Source organism: Vicugna pacos, chromosome X (genome assembly GCF_048564905.1).
Source record: "Vicugna pacos chromosome X, VicPac4, whole genome shotgun sequence".
Classification (NCBI taxonomy): domain Eukaryota; kingdom Metazoa; phylum Chordata; class Mammalia; order Artiodactyla; family Camelidae; genus Vicugna; species Vicugna pacos.
Genome location: NC_133023.1, coordinates 27,978,549 through 27,997,758, shown reverse-complemented (window position 1 = coordinate 27,997,758; position 19,210 = coordinate 27,978,549). Strand labels below are relative to the sequence as shown.

General features: G+C 34.2%; 1 protein-coding gene across 1 annotated transcript in view; it reads right to left on the bottom strand.

Moving 5' to 3' along the window:
• Positions 1-1,279: 1,279 nt before the first annotated feature.
• CFAP47 (cilia and flagella associated protein 47) overlaps positions 1,280-19,210 on the bottom strand; it is a 421,952-nt gene continuing 404,021 nt past the window's right edge. The window contains exons 63-64 of the mRNA XM_072956043.1: positions 8,693-8,861; positions 1,280-1,512 (exon numbers count right to left, since the gene is read on the bottom strand). Of these exons, the coding sequence (XP_072812144.1) occupies positions 1,300-1,512; positions 8,693-8,861 (382 nt within the window). The 3' untranslated portion in view covers positions 1,280-1,299. The remainder of the gene's footprint in view (positions 1,513-8,692; positions 8,862-19,210) is intronic.

The following is a 19,210-nucleotide window of genomic DNA, read 5'->3' as shown; positions in this document are numbered from 1 at the left end:
AGAATTCTACTGAATATCGTGTGAAGAAATTATGATCAATCCACTGACAGTGGTTCATTCTTGCCCTAGCACAGGGGTTGCTAAACCTTTTCTATAAAGCACCAGAGAGCAAATATTTTAAGCATTGCAACTATGTGGTTTCTGTCCACTTAACTTCACTGTTATAGCACAAAAGCTACAAACAATACAGAAAGAAATGACTGTGGCTGTGCTCCCATAAAACTTTACTTATGGACAGTGAAATTTAAATTTTATGTGATTTTCTTACATTACTCAATATACTTCTATTGATTTTTTTCAACCATTTAAAAATATAAAAATCATTATTTGCTAGCAGGCTGCATAAACACAGGTGGTAGACTAGATTTAGCTAAAGTTTGCCAACTCTTGTTCCTAGTACAATTCTTTCATTTTGCACACAAGGAAATAGGGCACAAAAAGGCAAGTGATTTCCTTAAAATCACATGAGTGATTTGTGGCAGAGCCAGTCATTTTGTGTCAAACTGTCGTAAAGACAGTCCATATTGGCTGTTTATTATTCTAGTTCCCCTCAATGATAAGATCCAAGCACCTACTCTCCTTTAAGAATATAAACTTTCTCCTGGATCATTTTGAAATATATCTTTATTATTAGAAGATTCAGTATGGACTATATACACTTATATGCATGGATTTGTAAGCTGAAATCATCTTTTAGTTTTACTACAAATGTACTCCTGTACTTTAATAGTGAATGAATCCCAATATTTGCAGCCAGTTCATTTTATAACACATACATAACTCAGAAGTTAGTTAAAACATACTCAGAGAATACATTTAGTCAGCATTTAAAAAAGAAAATATAGAAGGCATATTATACTTGAAATTATAGTATTCCTCAGAAATATTCCAAAAGATGAAATAAGAATTATGAAAAAAAAAAGACAAATGAACTTATATATAAAACAGAAACAGACTCACAGACAGAGAAAACAAACTTATGGTTACCAGGGGAGAAGAGGGTGGGAAGTGATAAATTGGGAGTTCGAGATTTGCAGATACTGACTGGTATATATAAAATAGATAAACAAGTTTATACTGTGTAGCACAGGGAACTATATTTGATATGTTATAGTAGCTTACAGTGAAAAAGAATATGAAAATGAATATATGTATATTCATGTATGACTAAAGCAAAGTGCTGTACACCAGAAATTGACACAACACTGTAAACTGACTATACTTCAATAAAAAGAAAAGAATCACGAAAATATATTCAACTTTACGTAAGACCAAGAAATACTTTGGAAAAAACTTTTTTTATTTCTTCTTCAACATCAAAGGAGCACCCTTGATGGTAGAAGATACCCCCGTCCTTATGAGTTGAGAATTTTCATAGATAAAATTGCGCCGATGAACTGGCTTTCTGTCAAACATCTTGTTAGTACTGTCAATTTTGGCTTTTACATTTACTGGTGGTATGGTAGCTGGAGGTAACCCATTGATATCATATAACCAGTACATATCTGCTGTCTGGAAACAAAGAGAAGAAATTTTATATGCAATATCCAAGGACAGAGAAAAATGCAGGAAAAAGTTAACCAAATTAACACTTCCCTTCTCCATGTAAGGTATGGGAAAGGTACAAAACTGTAACTGCACTGGTAATAAATAACACGGCAAATAAATTCAGGAAAAGCATTTGGCTTTATGCATTAAGAATCCTTCACTAAAAGGCCTTTTACACTTAGAGGTCTGCCCTGTGGGTGAACTAAGTATATCCATCTGATCTAAAGGGAAGGAATCTATTTGGTTTGCATGAAACTGTTTCCCAGTTTGAACTATACATAATGGAAATCACATCTCACAAGATGAACTTTTCCATGGGAATTTAACTGTGGCTATAGAACTGACCTGTAAATATGCCAAGCTTCTGTTTTTTAGATTATGAAAGTACATAATTAATATAACTCTTTGAAATTACTGAGCATGGTATAAAATCATTAATGACAATCATACTCTAAATTCAACTCAGTATAATTTATATAGGGATTTATTTTAAAACCCTTCATTCCTTCTGCATGTATGGACAGGATGGCAATATTGAATTAGGCAGTTTAGCATTTTCTGCACATTTATGCTCATACTTAAATCTCATTGCTTTTATGGAGTTTCCTGATGCTACTTGTGTTTACCTAGGCCTTCTTCCTCACATAAGAGTTGTACAGTGTATGTTCAGAAAACTATTCAGGACAAGTGCAGGCCAAGTGCATATTGCAGTAATATCAGTGTTTGATATGTAATGTGGTATGTGTCAAAGGCTGTGAAATGCAGGAGTTTCTTGCACATCTGGAATGGCCTATTTTAATCATAACTGGCCCTTCTATCCAGCATTCATAGTAATTAAGTATTCAGAATTACTGAGTCAAAAGCAGAACAAACCTAGAAATATACTTTTTAACCAAGAAAACTGCATATTTAAAACCAGATATTAAAAAGCATAATTAAAAACTATACATTTAACCAAGAACTGGGTTAAATACCATTTGAATTCATGTAAGGATATTCAGTTTGAAAAACAAAGCTACATTTTGGTGATTGTGCATATGACATTGTAAATTTTTACACTATAAGTGACTCACTTCATGGGGACAAATGCACGAGGGGACCTGTACCCATGCTCGACACTTAGTACGTCCACAGAAGTGAGCTATATGAAGGGATGTACTCTCCTATCTGGAATCTAGTGGGTACAAATGAGAACTACATGTAGGGATCTGGACCTGTGCTCAATACATTTCTACAACATTCTGAAAATAATTACCCATAAAGACACTATTTTTAAAGTTCTAAATGTTATTGTACATATTTCAACTAAGATTCAAATGCAGATTTTAAATTTAAATCTAAAATCTGAACTTAGATTCAAATAAGTGATGGTGCATGTGTATGTGTGTGTATGTATAAAATATATATAATCCAAATACAAATATATTTATAAGAAGTTGTTCATGTCCTTTATCCCAACAATCTTCATGCTAATAAGAACATCTTTATTTTATAAAGATTAAATATTACAGTTATTATATCTATAGTTAGCTGTCTTCAAACTGCGAATTAAAAGTTACTCATTTCTGTTTTTGAAAACATTTAAAGATATAGCTCTATTATCTTCTGTACTCAATCTCCCTTTGAAAATATATATAAAAAAGCAAAAGTTAATAGAAGAAAAAAATCAATACTTCTGTGTTGCTAAAGCCTCAAAGAATCACTGTCTTGATTCTTACAAAAGAATGCCAAATTGACAATTATACTCAACTATTTATTTAAATGAATTTAAAAAATACTTTTTAAATAGATGAACTTTTCATATTTAAGTAATATCTCTCTAGTTTTAAAAGAGATCAACCAAAGCTATGTTGTAAGGGGCACGTTCTTATCAATGGAAACAACTGCTTATCCATTAGCAGATGTGCTTTCTGCCAACTCACACCCTTCAGCTGTTTCCATTTCATTGCTGCCCCAACTTCCAATTGCCAGTATCTGCACCTCTTTGACTTGAAGTTTTCAAACACTCCAGAAGGCTACTGTGCTGCCAGGGAATTAACAATCCCTGGAACATTCCTCAGTCAATGATTGAACAGTGGCAGTTGGTGTATAAACATTTAACTCCCTAGTCCCCTCAGGTGTGAATATTCTAAGGTGTGGGTTACACACTATGTCCCAGAGAACTCCCATGGGATTAAATTCCAGTTGTCCACTCTAGTAACTGCCTAGATATCTATTACTATCTATTCCTGCTCTGTCTCATATCCTGGCTTCCCTTCAGCTGGTTCTTGAGATCACATGGTAAATATGCTACCTAGACTTAAATACTTATTTCAGAATCTGCTTATGAGGAAATACAAACCAAGATATATATATTCTGACATTTCCCACAATTTCACAACAATGATAAATTTCCTTTAAAAGCAATGCATTTACATACGTAATATTCATGTCTAGTTATGTCTGTAGTTATAACAGGTCCCTCTCTATATAAAATATAAGTTTTGTACAAGCATTATTATGTTTTATCTTGGGTAATTCTGATAGTTATCACACTTTTATAGAAATTATTTAAGAGTCATCATGTCCAACACGGAAAGTTGAGTAGACTGTTCACTCTCCTTGAGTAGCACTGCTTTCTATCACAATCTGACCAAGCTAACTGAAGTCTCTCAAAGCTAGAGCTAACATCATACACACAAAAATGGAATCAACTAAAATCTTGACCATCAGAAACTATACAGGTCACATATCTACCTGCATGTCAAAGGCCTATCTTCAATAGCTACATTGAAAGGAAAATAAAGGGAAAGAGGGGGAACCTTTAGATTAATAGAGATTTTAAAAAGTTATAAAATTTTAAAAAGAATTTTAAACTTATATTAGACAGGGATGCACTCTTGGGTGATAAAACCATAAACAAACCCAAGAGAAATGTTGAGATAGTGGTCACTTTTGGCAGGAGGAAGGCAGCTTTGATTGGATGGGACACTTCGATAGGCTTCTATGGTGGCTGGTAAAATTCTCTGATGTGAGTGGTGTTGTATATATGTGTTAAGATACACATTTATTTTTAGTGGTTTTCTTTTCTGTATTTTGTTTTACAACAAAAACTTTAAAGTAAAAAAAAAGCTAGTGCTATATGCCTTGTTTAATAGTGTGGAAAAGGCAGTGTTTAATCATTCTAAATATGGTTTAATTGAGAGGAAACTTATGAAGCTTGCTGACATGGTTGTTGAAGTTTGTGTACGCTAGTATTTAACTAAACTTTTCTAAAAAATCTTTATTTCCAAGTAAAGCACAACGAAGATCATAGGTTTCATACGTTACAACTATTACTGACTTGATGTTTCAAACTAAAAGTTTAAAAAAAGATGATAATAATGAAAACAATAATTTTTATTTAGATAATGAATTAAATTTAAAAATTCCTCACATTTATCATGTGAGACATCATGGTGTTGCCTTTACAAGCACGGTTGTGGAGTCTTTTCAGCAAACGGTGTTGGGAAAACTGGACAGCAGCATGTAAATCAATGAAGCTATTAACACTCCCTTACACCATACACAAAAATAAACTCAAAATGAATCAAAGACTTAAACATAAGACAAGATACAATAAACCTCCTAGAAGAAAATATAGGCAAAACATTATCTGACATACATCTCAAAAATGTTCTCCTAGGGCAGTCTGCCCAAGCAATAGAAATAAAAGCAAGAATAAACAAATGGGACCTAATGAAACTTACAAGCTTCTGCACAGCAAAGGAAACCAGAAGTAAAACAAGAAGACAACCTACGGAATGGGAGAAAAGTTTTGCAAATGAAACCGACAAAGGCTTGATCTCCAGAATATATAAGCAGCTCATACGACTCAATAAGAAATAAATAAACAACCCAATCCAAAAATGGGCAGAAGACCTAAACAAGCAATTCTCCAAGGAAGACATACAAATGATCAACAGGCACATGAAAAAATGCTCAATATCACTAATTATCAGAGAAATGCAAATCAAAACTACAATGAGGTATCACCTCACACCAGTCAGAATGGCCGTCATTCAAAAATCCACAAATGACAAATGCTGGAGAGGCTGTGGAGAAAGGGGAACCCTCCTACACTGCTGGTGGGAATGCAGTTTGGTGCAGCCACTATGGAAAACAGTGTGGAGATTCCTCAAAAGACTAGGAATAGACTTACCATATGACCCAGGAATCCCGCTCCTGGGCATAAATCCAGAAGAAACCCTACTTCAAAATGACACCTGCACCCCAATGTTCATAGCAGCCCTATTTACAATAGCCAAGACATGGAAACAGCCTAAATGTCCAACAGATCACTGGATAAAGAAGTAGTGATATATTTATACAATGGAATACTATTCAGCCATAAAAACCGACAACATAACGCCATTTGCAGTAACATGGATGCTCCTGGAGAATGCCATACTAAATGAAGCAAGCCAGAAAGAAAGAAAAATGCCATATGAGATTGCTCATATGCGAAATCTAAAATAAATACATACATACATACATACATACATACAAACAAAACAGAAACAGACTCATCAACATAGAATACAAACCTGTGGTTGCCAAGGGGACGGGGGGTGGGAAGGGACAGACTGGGATTTCAAAATGTAGAATAGATAAACAAGGTTGTACTGTGCAGCACAGGGAAATATATACAGGATCTTGTGGTGGCTCACAGAGAAAGAGAACGTGACAATGAATGTATGTATGTTCATGTATAACTGAAAAATTGTGCTCTACACTGGAATTTGATACAACATTGTAAAATGACTATAACTAAATAAAAAAAAAGTTAAAAAAAAAAGAGCAGGGTTGTGGAATCAGATAAGACAGTGACCATGATTTCAAAATCACTGATTTGATATATGCAATAATTTTTATGAATCCCAAGGGCCTTATAGTTAGCATAAAAAGCCAACCTCAAAAGGTTACATGATCCCATTTATATAATACTCTAGGAAGTTCAAAATCATAGGGATGGAGAAAAGATTACTGGTTGCCAGGGTGAGAGAGGAGTTATGGTGTTGGACGTGACTAGAAAGGGTTAGCATGACATGCTTCCTCTGCTGTGACAGAAGCGATCTCTATCTCAGTTGTGTTTGCAGCTATACATATCTAGACGTGGATTCAAAATGCCAAGAACCAGACACAGACACAGACACAGACACAGACACACAGACACAGACACACACACACACACACGCATGCATGTAAAAAATGCAAAACAAACCAAAAAGGAATAAGGTCTCTAGCCTAGTTAACAGTATTTTATCAAAGACAATTTCTTTGTTTTGATATTTTACTACAGCTATGTAAGATGTCACCACTGGGAGAAGCTGGGAGAAGGATTCAAAGGACTCTATGTAGTTTTTATAAGTCTATATAAAATATTTAATTTATTTAAATTTAAAAGTATGAGATTCATGAGTCAGTTGAAAATTTCAACACAAAAAGAGTATCCGATATGTACTGATACTAAGGAATTCCTGTTAATTTTTGGATATGATAATGGTATTATGGTTAAGATTTTTGTCTTTTAGAGATTAATACAAAATATTTGCAGATAATAGGATGTATGGGATTTTCTTCAAAATAATATGGGAAGGGAGGAAGGGGGTGGGAACATACTTGAAGCAGGACTGGTCTTGAGTTGATAAGTGTTCATGTGGGATGGTGAGTGCATGTAGATTATTCTGTTTCTACACATATTTGTAATTCTCCACAGAATCAACAAAGCAGTGATTTCTTAAAACACATTTCAAACTCAATTCTTCCCACATATGCTATATCAAACTATACCACTTCAGATTAAATGAAAATGTTATATTCTCATTCGGTCCCATATACTAAGTTATTCTCTCACAGAAACCCTTCAGGTCTGCTATCAGTGATTTAACTGCCAAATCTGCATGGGGAAATCAGAAACAGAATTTTGTTGGTAAAACCTCCTAAGCAGTTAATTTCAAAAATGTTCGCTGCATGCTATAAGCTGAATATAATTGTATTTATAAATCTACTTTTTAAAATATCGTTTCAACCTCTTAGAGTAAAATTATGTCATTATTTTTAAAGAAGCAAGTACAACAACGTGATTATCTTAAATCAAGAATTAACACAGGACAGGCCTGTGTGCAGCAAGGCTCCAGAGGTTTTATATTTTTATTACCTGGTTTGTAAGGACTCTCAGAAAGATGAAAAATATAAATAATTTGCTCAAGCAATAATCAACATTTTCCTCTTCTCTATTCATTAAAACAGTGACAACACATTTCTTCTGCCAATGGTGCTGCCTAATTAGTGTCTGATTCAGAAGTCTAGTGATCAGTGTGGCATCAGTAGTTGTGTCTTGAAACATGACTACCAGTCCTTTCTGCCTGTGCTACTGAAAATAGTGGCAATAGGCATCTTTTCAGAAATAACTTGGAAGTAGTCTTTAGCCTAGAAGTTCTTAGCAGATATGTGGGAAATTTTATGGAGAAATTTTGCTTACTGGATACATTTTCAGAATTCTATTTACCTTAACTTTTAATAAATGGTAACTTTAACATTATTTTACATTAATTGCCCATTTCACATTGTGTTTTTTCAATTCAAAGTAAATTTTATCTTCTATTTAATTTTCTTCATTTTAGACTTTAACATTTTGACAACACCTTATGCCTTCCTTAATCAAAGGTTCCAATATTTATTTTTTTTAATTTTTTTTAGGGGGGAGGTAATTAGGTTTACTTATTTATTTATTTTTAGAAAAGGTACTAGGGATTGAAGCCAGGAAAAGGTTCCAATATTTCTACCTTTAATCAACTAAACTCTTCGAATAGGTTATTATGGAAAATAACATGCAACTACACAAATCACTTTACAGTCATTATTTACCTTTTCCATAATTGGAAGAAAATAATTTGTTACTTTTCACTGGTGATGACTTTTTTTGGTTATATTTCACATTTAAACGTTCTTTATTGGACAAAAGGAAACTAAAACAAGACAGAGAAGTTGAAATATGCTGACTTTTGCAAGATAATGTTGCTATTCTTTATCTGTGATCATTAGTTGAAACCTTTTCTCCCAATGTCACTTAGTGACTTTTGTGACATCAAACATCCTTTACTATTACCTTTATAGAACTCACCTCAATTACTAACTTTGCTTTGTACTTCCTGCTGTACATTTGGGGTTTAAAAGCCACAATGATGAGAGTTCCTTCAGTGTCATAAGGAAGAAGTTCTCCAATCTGCGGTTTTACATAAAACTCAGGATCACTGCCAGGTAGGAAGTATGCAGTAAATGGCTCAGGATTTCTGGAACAAAATATAAATACTATCATTACCCCATTCTCTTTATGAGAACTTGATGGACAACACTTGTTTTATATTCTGCTGCATAAGACTACAGTTGAACCTTAGTGCTGCTATGCAGCTGTGAGTCTGAGACTTGTTATTTCATGGAATGCTTATGGAATAACAGTAAGGAGACATTTTTTTAAATTACTAAAGAGTGTCATTCATCCCAGGGTGACAAAAATGGAATCTTAAAGATTTTTTCAATCATACCTTATATTTAGAGTATACAAAGAATAAAAAAGGCTGTCTCTATAAAAATTAGAAGGACTCAATGTCCCAAATGAAAATTCAATCATTTGGAAATAAATTAACATCTAAAATCCCTGACCACAACAGCTCTCATAAAGCCTTTGTTTTTACTATTATTCCAACGTGATATTTGCTCATTTTCCTTCAACTCTCCACTTGCTAATTGAGATGAAAGTACTTTACAGGTTCATTTAAGATTCTTGGTCCTGGAGATGAGTTGCTATGATATGAAATGAACTGAATGACATTTAAGATTCAACTGACCATCTTCATGTCAAGCTAGATTACATTTGAGATGAAGACTGTGAAAGAAATTGAGGAACTTCTTGGTAGAATAAAGCAGGAGAGAGGCACAGTACCTAGGAGGTTGTGAGGAATTTAAAATCCAAACGGACAGGGTAGATACAGGCAGAAGGTAAAGAACTGTTTCCTAAAACAGATCCAACACTGAAACATAGACAAGGAAATGGGAGATTCAGGTTGGGATTCAGTGATCCATTCAGCAAATGCATATTCAGTATCATAGCAGAGGGTTTGAGAAAGTGGACTAAGGACACAGATGGCCTAGATCAGAATCCTAGCTCTATCTGGGAGGCTGACTTTAGGCAACTTATTAGCCTTTTTGTACCTCAATTTTCATGCTGTTAAATGAAGTTAATAATCCCTATAAAGACATTAGATCAGTGCCCAGCATGTGGAAAGTGCTCTGTAAGGACTAATTTATATTAATACAGTCATCATTATGATTTTTACTGTTTTAAAACATTTTATTATCAGTGCTAGGCAATGATGCATGGCCCAATAAGTAAGAGATGTATAAAATAGAATATCCAGAGGGGTGATGGGAGCAAGATGGCAGAACAGGAAGCCCCAGATTGGTCCCATGGAGACACCAATTCAACAACACGCACACCACTTTCCATTATAAGAAATTCTGAAACCAGTTAAGAGGCTTCTTCCCCTTAGGTGAGTACAAAATCAGCTGCTTTGAAGCCAGGAGGAAAATTTGTGGCACACTCTCACCACCATCTCTCCCTCCCGAGCACAGTACCACATGATTTGGAGGAAATTCTCAGCTCCTACTTCTGCCAGGGGAAGAAAAGAGAAGAGCAGAGCAGACATCCAACATTTGGACTTCTGGGGTTAGGGTACTGCTGGGGGCCTGGCTGCTGTTTTGCGCATCTTGAAGTACTAATGAGGCCTGACACATTCTAGATGCATGGGAACTTCTGAAGACAAAAAAAGATCTGAGCAGTGTGCTGCTGCTTCAGAGTGCCCATGGTATAGAAGACAGATACCAGAGGGAGCAAGAGATTACAAACTCCTGAAAAAATAGAAACTGGCAAATGCCTCTAATTGGTAATATTCACACTTCACACACAAAGTTCAGAAAGACACATCCACAGGAAAGATTTGAGAGGCCCCAGAGTCTCTAGTTGGGCTGATTGTTGAAGCTTCTTCCCTGTACAAAGCCAGTCTGTAAAGACTGGGAGAGGTAGCTGTTTTTTCAAATGTATGGATACCAACATAAAGTTACAAAGAATATGAAGAAACAGAAAAAATATATTACTCGGTTAAAGGAACAAATCTCCAGAAACACACCATAAGGAAATGGAAGAACAGGAAATTACCTGACAGATTATTCAAATAACTGCCATGAAGGTGTTCAACAATATCAGGGGAACAATGCATGAACAAAATGAGAATTTCAGCAAGAGACAGGAAATATTAAAAAAAACTGAACAAATTTTGGAGGTGAAGAATGCAGTAAATGAACTGAAAAAATTCACTAGAGGTTCAACAGTAGATTTGATCAAGCAGAAGTAATCAGAGAACTTGAAGAAAAGTCATTTGAAATTATCTAGCCAGAGGCAGAGGAGCAAAAAGAAAAATAAATGAAATAGTGTGAAGAAAATCTAACGGACTTAAACAACAACATCAAGTGGACCAATATACACATTAGGAGTCTTAGAAGGAGAAGAAAGAAATAGGGGCAGAAAGCTTATTTAAAGAAATAATGGCCCCAAACTTCCCAAATCTGGGGAAGGAAATGGACATACAGATTCAAGAGTTTCTAAATAGGATGAAATGAAAGAACTCCACAATGAGATCAACTCCACAATAATCAAAATGTCAACAGTTAAAGACAAAAAAGGAATTTGGAAATAACAAGAGAAAAACAACTCATCACATACAAGGAAACCCTTATATGACTATAAGCAAATTTCTCAGCAGAAACCTTGCAAGCCTAAAGTGAGTAGGATGATACATTCAAAGTGATAAAAAGTAAACAAACTGCCAATCAAAAATATTACATCTAGCAAAATGGTCCTTCAAAAATGAAGCAGATATTTTCCCTGCTAAAGAAACGCTGAGGGACTTAATCACCATTAGACCTGCCTTAGAAGACATGCTAAAGGGAGTCCTTCAAGTTGAAATAAAAAGATTCAAAACAGCAACACAAATGCATATTAAAGTATAAAGCTGACTGGTAAAGGTAAATATATAGAAAATACACAAAACTGAATACTGTAATAGTGGTACATAAATCACTTAATTGTGGTATAAAAGTTAATGAAAGTAAAAAAAACTATAATTATAAAATATATTAATGGATACATAATATACAAATGTAATTTGTACATCACTCACAAAGTGTAGAGATTTTATGTGAAATTGAGGCTAAATTTTCATCAGCTTAGAATAGACTGTTAAACCTGTAAGATGCTTTATGTAAGCCCTACAAAAACTACAAAGAATACACCTATAGAAGATACCTAAGAGAATATGAGAAAGGAATCAAAGCATGTCACACACAAAAAAATCAATACAACACAAGGGAAGAGAGCAAGAGAAGAAAAGATGGACAAAAAAGCTACAAGACATGTAGAAAACAACGAAATGGCACTACTACTTATCCTTATCTGTCACTAATTACTTTAAATATAAATCAATTAAACTCTTCAATCAAAAGATACAGTAGCTGATTGGATAAAAAGCAAGATCCAAGTATACGCTGTCTATGAGAGGCTAACTTTGTGTTTAAAGATACACATAGGATGAAAGTTAAAAGGAAGGAAGAGATATTCCATGCAAATGGTAAACAAAAGAGAGCATAGATGGCTTTACTTATATTAGACAAAGTAGACTTAAAAGAAAGTCTTGTCACAGAAGACAAAGAAGGATCTAATACTGGATCAATTTACCAGAATGATATAACAATTATATATATTATAGTTATATATTATGCCCAGCATCACAGTATCTAAATATATATACCAAAGAATAATAGAATTGAAGACAGAAATAGACAGCAATAGAATAATAGTAGGAAATTTCAATATTCCACTTTCAATAATGTATAGAAAACCCAAACAGAAGATCAATAAGAAAAAAGAAGACAGGAACAACACTGTAGGTAAAAGAGATCTAACAAATATGTACAGAACATTCTACTCAATAGCAACAGCATTTACATTCCTCTCAGGTACACAGGGAACATTCTTAAGGACAGATTTCATGTTAGGTCACAAATAAGTATGAACAAATTTAAGAAGACTGAAATCCTACCAGTTGTCTTTTCCCATCACAATGGAATGAAAACTAGATATCAATAGCAGAAGGAAAACTGGAAAATACACAAATATGTGGAACTTAAACAACAAACTCTTGAACAACTATTGAGCCAAAGAAGATATCAGAAAGATGTTAGAAAATATCTTGAGACAAGTGGAAACAAAAACACAACATAGCACAGCTTACGGAATGCAGCAAAAGTAGTACTAGGAGGGAAGTTTCTAGTGATAAATGTCTACATTAAAAAGAGAAAAATTCAAATAAAAAACCTATTTCTATACCTCTAGAAATGAGAAAAAGAAGAAAAACAACCTAAAGTTAGTAGAAAAAAGGAAATAATAAAGAGTAGAGTAGAAATGGAGAATAGAAAATAATAGAAAAAATAGAAAAAAATCACCTAAGACTCAAACTGGGTAACCAAGTTTAACAAGTGGAGATGGTTTCTTCTGCTGGTATGGTATTTTCATTTAAAAAAATAAGTGTCTAAATATGCTGTCCAGTAGTACAACTGAAATTATTTTTGTTTCTTTTTGTTGATAAAATTATGTTCTCACTATGTGTATTTTGTGCTAATTAAGCCTGGCAGTTTCATTCATTAAATCCAAGAAATAAAATACTATTTCATTTAGAAAACTAGAATTTTAATCATATTGTGGCCATACTTATGGACTAAATTTCAAAATGAAAATTCTATAATTTATATTAAAAAGGAGTCAAACTAAGAGTTGTTTTTTTAAAAAGAACAAGATCAACAAACATTTAGTTAGACTAAGAAATAAAAGAAGACTCAAATATATAAAATCATAAATGAAAAAGGACACATTACAACTGATGCCCCAGATATAGAAACAATCATAAGGGATCACTATAATCAATTACATACACTACATACCAAAAAGTTGTATAACCTAAAGGAAATGGATAAATCCGTAGACAAATGTAATCTACCAAGACTGAATCATGAATAAACAGAAAATCTGAACAGATCTATAAATATTAAGAACACTGAGTTAGTAATCAAAATCGTCCCAACAAAGAAAAGCCCAGGAACAGATAGTGAATTCTACCAAATATTTAAAGACTTAACACCAATCTATCTCAGACTCTTCCAAAACATAGAAGGAGTGGGAATACTTCCAAATACTTCCAAACTTAATTTATCCTGATGCCAAAGACAGAAAAAGATACAACAAGAAAACTACAGGCTAATATCCCTATTGAATATAGATGCAATAATCCTCAATAAATACTATCAAATGGAATTCAACTGCACATTAACAGGATCATACAACATGTCCAAACCGGATTTAACAATAGGATGTGAGGAAGGTACAACATGAGAAAATCAATTAGTAACCAATCTTATGGTTACTCGGGGGAAAGGGGATGGGAAGGGATAAATTTGGGAGTTTGAGATTTGCAAATATTAACTACTATATAAAAATAGACAAAAAACAAGTTTCTTCTGTATAGCGCAGGGAACTATACTCAGTATCTTGTAATAACCTGTAAGGGAAAAGAATATGAAAACAAATGCACGTATGTATATGTTTGATTGGGACATTATGCTGTACACCAGAGATGGACGCATTGTAAGTCACTATACCTCAATAAAAAAGGAAAATCAATTAATATGATAAACCACTTTAACAGAATGAAGGATAAAAAATACATGATCATCTCAATACATGGAGAAGGAAATTCTGACAAAATCCAACCCACTTTTATGATAAAAACACTCAAAAATCTAGGAATACAATAAAATTACTTCAACTCCATAAAGGCCATATAAGAAAAACCCACAGCTAATATCATATTCAATGTTGAAAAACCTGAAAGTTTTTCCTCCGAGATCATTATCTCTGTTAGCAGATGACATGATTTTATTTGTAGAATGATTCTAGAAAAAACTGTTAGAACTAATAAATGAATTCTTTAAGTAAAGTTGCAGGATACAAAATCAACATACAAAATCATTTGCATTACTATACACTAAAAAAGGGACTGCTTGAAAAAGTTAAGAAAACAATCCCATTTAAAATAGCATGAAAAAAGCATACAGTTGACCCTTGAACAACAAAGGTTTGACCTTCATGGGTCTTCTTATATATGGACTTTTTTTCAATACATGTACTACAAAATACAATCTGCGATTGGTTCAGTCTGTGGGTGTGGAATCACAGATATGGAAGGCCAACTGTCAACTCCTGCAAGGTTGGCACCCCTAACCCCCGTATTGTTCAAGAGTCAACTGTACTTAGAAATAAATTTAACCAAGGACGTTAAAGATCTGTACACTAAAAAACTACAAGACAATGATGAAAGAAATTCAAGAAGATACAAATAAATGGAAAGATACCTCTATGTTTATGTCTAGGAAGAATCAATATTGTTAAAATGTCCATACTACCCAAAGCAATCTATAGATTCAATGCAATCCCCATCAAAACCCCAATGGCATTTTTTGAAGACACAGGATAAAAACTGTAAAATTCCTACTCAATCTCAAAGGATTCTAAGTGGCCAAAATAATCTTGAGAGATAAAAACAAAGCAAGAGGCTTACCATTTAGTAACTTCAAAATTTATGACAAAGCTAAGTAATCAAAACGCTGTGGTACTGGAATAAATACAGACACATAGCCCAATGGAACAGAGAGCCCAGGAATGAGCCCACACATATACAATCAACTAATTTTTGACAAAGTTGCCAAAAATACACAACAGGGAAAGGATAGTCTCTTCAATAAATGGTGCTGGTAAAACTGTACAACCACATATAGAAGAATGAAACTGGACCCTTATCTTATACCACTAACAAAAATCAACTGAAAATGGATTAAAGACATAAACATAAGAACTAAATCCCGTAAAAGTCAAATGTAAAAATTCTAGAAGAAAAACCTAAGGGAAAACTCCTTGACATTAGTTTTGGAAATGACTTTTTGGATATGACATCAAAAGCACTGGCAACAAAAGCAAAAATGAATAAGTGGGACTATATCACACTAAAAAATTTCTGCATACCAAAGGAAAAAAATTAGTCAAATGAAAACGCAACCTATGGAATGGAAGAAAATATCTGCAAATTATGTATCTGATAGGAAAACAATCTCTAAGACATATAAGGAACTCCAACAACTCAACAGCAAAAAAACCCACATATAACCCTATTCAAAAATGGGCACAGGACCTGGATAGATACTTTTCCAAAGAAGACATACAAATGACCAACAAATACATGAAAAGCTGCTCAGCATCACTAATCATCAGGGAAATGCAAATCAAAACCACAATGGGACATTACTTCATGCCTGTTAGGATGGCTGTTAAGAAAAACTCAAAAATAAATGTTGACATGAATGTGGGAAAAATGGAACTACTGAGTACTGTTGGTGGGATTTAAAATTGGCACAGCCACTATATAGAAAACAGTATGGAGTTTCCTCAAAAAACTACAATTGAACTGTCATATGATCCAGCAATCCTACTTCTGGGTATATATCTAAAGGAAATGAAGTCAGTATCTCAAAGTTTTATCTGTATTCTCATGTTACTGTAGCATTAATCACAATAGCCACAGTATGAAAATAATTGAAGTGTTGTTCTACAGATGATAGGGAAAGAAAATGTGGTATATATACAGAATGGAATATTATTTAGCCATAAAAAGAAGGAATTCTTGCCATTTGGGACACGGATGGACCTGGAGGACATTATGCTAAGTGAAATAAGCCATATACAGAAAAACAAACTGCATGATTTCACTTAAATGCAGAATCTAAAAAAGCCCAACTCACAGAAGCAGAGAGTAGAACAAGAGTTGTCAGCGGCTCGGGGTTGGGGGAAATAGGGAAATACTAGTCAAAGGTACAAACTTTCAGTTATAACCTAGATAAATTCTGGAGATCTAATGTATAGCATGGAGACTATAGTGAATAATAATGTATTGTATACTTGAAATTTGCTAAAAGAGATCTTCAGTGTTCTTGCCACACACACCGAAAAGGTAACCATGTGAGGTGTTGAACAGGTTACCTTGATTGGTAGAATAATTTCACAATATATATTATATCACATCATCACATTGTTTACCTTTAATATATACAATGTTTACTCATCAATCATACCTCAATAAAACTGGAAAAAGTAAAATTTAAAAACTACCTTAATACAAAAAGATAAGTCTCTGATAGGAGAATTTCAAATCTCAGTGAAGACAGATAATTATAGGAACTATTCCTTTCTGTATGTGGCATTTCTTACATTATACTGTCCCAGAGGGTACCTATCCTGCTTACATCTGCCAAAGTTAACGCTGGACTTAACCCTCTAAGGGAACAGAAATGTTGATCAGCTTTCCCAGAGCTATCAATATTGAAAATATAGCTTGGGGGTCAGACATGTTTTTTAGCTTACCACAGTTCAGAATGGCCTGAATCTGGAGTTCACAGGATACCAAGCTGGGATAGGGATGTGAACAAAGGTTTCTCTGTTGAGATGGGATTGGAGGAGGAAAGAAAGGAGCCGAGGCATCTGACCAAAACCGGATAACCTGCCCACTGCACACTACCAAATCTGGTAATTTACTTCATTCCTTGCTGTGATTGTGTAAAGACATGTGTATCTTAGGTAAATTGGAGACAGTGATATTTATTTAGCAGTATTTTTAAAATTAAATGAAATAATGCTATATACACTAAATATTTAGTAGGAATGAAACAAATATTTACTATTGTGGTTACTGTGTTGTTCTTAGGTTGGGCAGAGAAGGGAATAAGGAAAATGTGATGGTCATGCATAATCACGGAACTGAGCCATTACTTCAATCACTGAAGTCCTAAATTTAACACAGCTCTGATCTTTACTGGGAACAAAGTCTTTTCAGCTCTTTTACAAACAATATAATTAAGAATAACAGATGATCTGTTTTGATAATTTAAACTCTATTACATGTTTATCCTAACTCTTCAGAGTACTTGACATCCCTGAATCATCATACCTAAAATTATCCCTTGACAAACTCTGGTCCTTTTAAATAATAAAAATATAAATAGAAATGTACTCCTTAAAATAGTCTTCCTTGGCCCCTCCTCTTTCCTCCTCTTCTGGGGATACCCTTATGTTTTAGAGAACACTTAATTTAGGAGACAGAATACCCAGCACCTCAGGGCTTGTCATGCATTTTTTCTCCCCATTTCTCCTCCCAACATGACCAGCAAACAAGAAAAATGTGTAGTCAACAGGGCATAGAGCCATTTTTATTCAAAACTTATTTTGCTTCTGATCAGAAAGAAAAAGGAGATGTTGCGTGTTGAGTTGGTTCACGGGGAAGCTAGTTAAATCCGGAATATGGTGTCAGCCTATCCCATATGTTCCCCCACTCATTTCATAGGTCTTGTGAATGACTTGAGATTTCTAATACCTACTGAGGTATAGCCTCCCTAGGGATGGAAAGCGAACTGAATCTACTGAGTAGCCTTTTTGTATCACTGAATCATTTAAAATAAATTTAAAGACAGACTTGGCATGGGGTAGTTTTCAACTGCCCCAGAAAATTGATCCATGAGGAGAAAATTAATTCATCCCCTTCTGCAGTGTGGTATGTCACCCACCATGATCTGAGCCTTGCCACTCAAAGAACTCTATCTGATGACAGTAACTGGGAGGAATCTGGAGAGAGTTTACTGACTTAGAAGAGGCTTAAAATATTCAACTAAGCAGATTCCACTGTGGCATGCTTGCACATTCTGTAATACTTTTCCCATCAGAAGGTGGGACCTATGTTCCCTTTCATAAATCCAAGTCAACATAGGGACTCTCCTGTAACCAGCAGACTGGCTGAAGTGATGCTGCATAGCTAGGTCTATGTCAAGAAATGCTCTGAAGTTCTTTTGAAATACACCCTGTGTGAAACCAGTCACCATGTACAAAATCCAATTACTTGAGGCACGCATTCTATTAAGACTACATTTAGGCACCGTTAGCTAATAATAGAGGCACTGTAAGCCAACAATTAGCATTAACTTAATCACTGGGATGACATTACTCATGACATTGAGCCAATGAACCATACTGGTATCTGAATTAATGTGGATATTCAGTAGGATGTAACATGTTCCTGTCCTTCCTTCTTTTTGACAGTAAACATTGGCCTTGGTCTGTGTTTCCAAGTCCCTAAATGTAGGCAGAGTTTCCAATTAGATTTAGAGACAAAGTAGACTAACGAACGTGATTCATTTTTCAATTTAGACAGAAATAATCAAGATGATATTCTTCCAGAAAACTCATCCATTTCATTTTACATCTTTATTGAGCGCTTTCCTTTATGAGTATCATCCAAAATTTTCAGACATTGTATTATAATCTGTCATAACTGATGATTGAATTATATAATTGTACCTGTCAAAAGTAGTCACAAGTGAGGCAATGAAGGATGGAATGTGTGTTATTTTGAATTCAAATGCTTTAGTTCCTATGTTT